General features: G+C 38.6%; 1 protein-coding gene and 1 long non-coding RNA gene across 2 annotated transcripts in view; one reads left to right on the top strand and one right to left on the bottom strand.

The window, feature by feature from the left end:
• The window catches only part of LOC112142564 (vascular cell adhesion protein 1-like), a 66836-nt gene extending 63992 nt beyond the window's left edge, over positions 1 to 2844 (bottom strand). The window contains exons 1-3 of the mRNA XM_036215328.1: positions 2840 to 2844; positions 1916 to 2343; positions 1613 to 1840 (exon numbers count right to left, since the gene is read on the bottom strand). Coding sequence (XP_036071221.1) covers positions 1613 to 1840; positions 1916 to 2343; positions 2840 to 2844 — 661 coding nt within the window. The remainder of the gene's footprint in view (positions 1 to 1612; positions 1841 to 1915; positions 2344 to 2839) is intronic.
• A 415-nt stretch (positions 2845 to 3259) lies between these two features.
• On the top strand, positions 3260 to 3832 carry LOC118599677. Its single transcript, XR_004949123.1, has 2 exons — positions 3260 to 3358; positions 3478 to 3832. It is a non-coding gene; the product is annotated as an uncharacterized LOC118599677 (long non-coding RNA).

Genomic DNA, 3832 nt, shown 5'->3' with positions numbered 1-3832 from the left:
CTGTGCCTTCCTGCTCTTGGGTGTGGGGGGCCTCTGCGTCGGTCCCGCGTGCCCCGGTCTGGGTGCTTGGCGGGATTGCCCGGTGGGCGGTTTCTCTCCGCGGCCCCATGGCGGGTGCTGGGGGATCTTGGCTGCAGCTGCTGCCCCGGCGGGGGGTCTAGGCGTGGGGATGGCCGGGCGCTCTCCCCCTGAGTACATTCCATCACCATCCACCTCAGTGAAACATAAACACTCACCTGAGCACAGGTGTCAGCTCACCTTAGCACTAACCGTTTGTGTGACAGAATGAAAGTCATTATCTGAATGGGTTTGTATGATGGAGTGTGTGAGCTGCTGTTATAGTTGAATTGAGTACATTATATTTAGTTTAAATGTGGCGACTATTTTGGCCAACAAGTGTGTGTGTAACTATAGAGTGTGTGTGTAGACAGGCCCCGCCCATTCTAGTTTATCACTTAGTCCTGGTTGTTTTACGATGTTGCCTCCCTCTGTTGTCATCTTGCCCCCCCCATACTTTTTTCCGTCCGGTCCAACAACAAAGAAAAAAAAAATGAAATAAAATAAAACATAATCAATATGAATAAAGTTTAGCATTAAATACAACATGGGTTTATACTCAATAAATCCCTGTTGTGACAGTAAAATCTTCACAACACAAGAAGCTCTCAGCCCACATCTGTTGGCTCAGCTGTTGGACAGCACAAGATAAAAAAAAAAAAAAAAATTAAGAAAATTACAGTTTTTTTCCAATAAAAATTATGCAAATGAGTACAATTTCTCCTTTTTGTGTTGCAATGTACTGTACACAACTTTCAATTAGCATTAAGAAAGCACTTTCTTCATCCCGGCCTCTTCGTGTCTTGAGATGTGTGTGTCCATCTCGATGTTGTCATCATCTTCATCATTTGTGTCCTTAAAAGGAAACAACACAGAAGCTCTGTGGTGGTTTCACTGCAACACAAACTCTTCCGGAAGAAAATTAAACTTAGCGTTGGATGTTCTCCTTTTTACACAGCAGCTGCAGCTCATGACAGTCTGTAGTTACAGTTTAAGAAGTTCTTGAAGTAAAAGCAAACACTGACTTGTTAACATGGACTTCCTATTCAACTCATAAAACCTAATCCAGATAAAGATCTCAAATTAGTGCATACCTGTATTAAATCAGCAGGAGTATGACCATGATGATCCATTAGAAAAATACAAAATCAGCTGTCACTATCATGTTTTTCTTGTAATACATTATTCAAGTGGTTCAGTTTACCTTCTCAGGTGTGTTGGAGAATCTGCATTGAAACCAACTGAATGAAAAAGAATGAGAGTTAAATGTGCTTCAACTGTGATTTTCAGCAAACCAGCTGATCTGAACCGTTACAGTTCTGGAGAATTGATCTCACTTCTGAAAAATGATGATTGCTGCACAAAGCATTAAGACTCCCAGAATCTTCAATGAAGCAAAAACAACTCCAAACTGCTTAGTATCTGTAATGAGAACTGAAGACCATGAAAGCCACAATTCAGGTTGTTGAAGTTTTTATTTTTTTCAGATTAAATTCATGTCTAAAGAGTATAAAAGTCTGACAAACACAGTTCTAAAAAACATTTCTACATTTACCTTCAACTATCAGATCAATCTTTCCAGACGTCTGGTTCCCCAGATCACTTGTAGCCACACAGTAAAAAGCTCCTCCTTCTGCTGGATTCAGGCTGTAAAATTCTCCTTCAGCTACTTTCTGGTCTCCATCTGTGCTGCTCCTGAACCAGCTGAAGGTCATCTTCACACAGATACCTGCAGACACTGAACCTGATGGACTGATGGATGCTGAGGTGTTCTTAGGAGCATCTGAGGAAAATGTGACACACAGGAACTTTATTCATCAGAAGCAGCTGAAGTGTGATGTGCTGACAGATTACTTACATGAAACACTGAGAGTCTTTAGTGTCTCTGCTGTCTTTGGTGGTCCTTCATTCACAGGATATCTGGCAGAACATCTGATGGTGAATCCATCATGAGTGTCTGACAGAGTGATGGTCTTCTGGATTTTAGTTGTAAAGCTTCCATCTGTGTTTGTCTCCGTTTGTCTCTGAGAGTCTGCTTGGAGATTCCAGGTGAGTTCAGGAGGGGAGTGAGGACAGGGAGTGGGAGCCGAGCAGGTGATGGAGACAGACGTCTTCTCCAAAAGATCAGCTGGGATTTCAATGCTGGGACTCCGAGGAGAATCTGTACTTCCACCAAACAGGTATGTTATATGAAGAAAAATGTCAGCAATAAACTCTAGATAGTTATTGAAACTTAAATAAGAAATCACATTGTAAGATTTTTTTGAATAATTTAATTGTATGCTACTGAAGCAAATTTGTATTTGAACACCTGTCTATCAGCTAAACATTTGACCCTCAAAGACTTGTTAGTCCACCTTTAAGATCTCCACCTCTATTCCACTTATCCTTAATTAGAAGCACCTGTTTGAGTAAACTTTTTGACAAACATTCCTCACTTCGAAATACGTAACTTTAATATTTTTAATAGTCTTTTTTTATAACAGTTGTGTGAGCTTTTATTTTGTATTGATGCAAAGCGTGGTAGGTGCATCTTCAACACCAAAAGTCCCAAAAGTACCAAAGAATAATTAGTATTGTAAGCTGTCACAGCATACCATAGATACTGTTTCCTAATTTGTGTTCAAGAGTGGTGCTCTGTGCAGATTAAAGTTTGGATTTATGAAGAGGAACCATGGGCCAACTCTGCTTTTCTTTTTTTTTTTTTTTGTCTATGCTTAACTACAGCAAAGGAAACAATCAGTAATGGACACAAAAATTCCACCAGATACTGTCATCAAACCACATAACTGAATTCATACAAAGAAATTAGGACATAAATTGAGTCATAATAAAAAAAACTGAAAGGACACAGGTAATTTTTTTAACAGACTTTATTTAAAGTTTCCCTCTGATGAAAGATGCAAGATTTATGAGACATGAACTAAATCTAGAAAAACTTCAACAACCTGAACTATAGTTTCTAAAAACCTTCATGTCTCATTACAGATACTAAGCAGTTTGGGGTCGTCTTTGCTTCATTGAAGATTCTGGGAGTCTTAATGCTTTGTGCAGCAATCATCATTTTTCAGAGGTGAGATCAGTTCTCCAGAACTGTAATGGTTCAGATCAGCTGCTCTTCTGCATTTAACTCTCATTCTTTTTCTTTCAGTTGGTTTCAATGCAGATTCTCCAACAAACTTAAGAAGGTAAACTGAACTGCTTGGAATAATATAATACAAGAGTAATATATTGAGAACTGACTATATTATTCTAATAATTTAAGGATCATCACAGTCATACTCCTGCTGAATCAATACAGGTATGCAGATATTTGAGATCATTATGTTTTCTGAGAGTAATTTTAATTCCATGTCTATGTCCTGAAGAGTTTTTGTTGCAATTATATCACAGCAGAGTTCTTGTGTGGTTTAATTTTAGGACTCAAATGAAGAAGACTATGAGAACATAGTGATGGAGACCCAAACATCTGCAGACATTACAACCAGACCAGGTTGAAGTGCCAGTTTGCTGGTTCAGATCCCAAGATTGGCAAAAGACCCTTTAGATTACATATTTTTCTTTGTGACTAAATGTAAATGTTGTGCAGTACATTGTAACAAATAAAAATTATGCAACACAGCATCAATTTAGCTTATTTACACAAATGAGACAGACAAAGAATGGACATTTTCTTTGAAAATGGAAATATTCTGAAGTTTTTTAGTACAGAAGAACATAAAAAGTGTTACCGTGTGGACCAAACAAGACAAGACCAGAACAGCATCATCAGTTG

Source organism: Oryzias melastigma, linkage group LG14 (assembly GCF_002922805.2).
Source record: "Oryzias melastigma strain HK-1 linkage group LG14, ASM292280v2, whole genome shotgun sequence".
NCBI classification, from domain to species: Eukaryota; Metazoa; Chordata; class Actinopteri; order Beloniformes; family Adrianichthyidae; genus Oryzias; species Oryzias melastigma.
The sequence above is the reverse complement of the archived record's forward strand: the minus strand, read 5'-3'. Positions and strand labels throughout refer to the sequence as shown.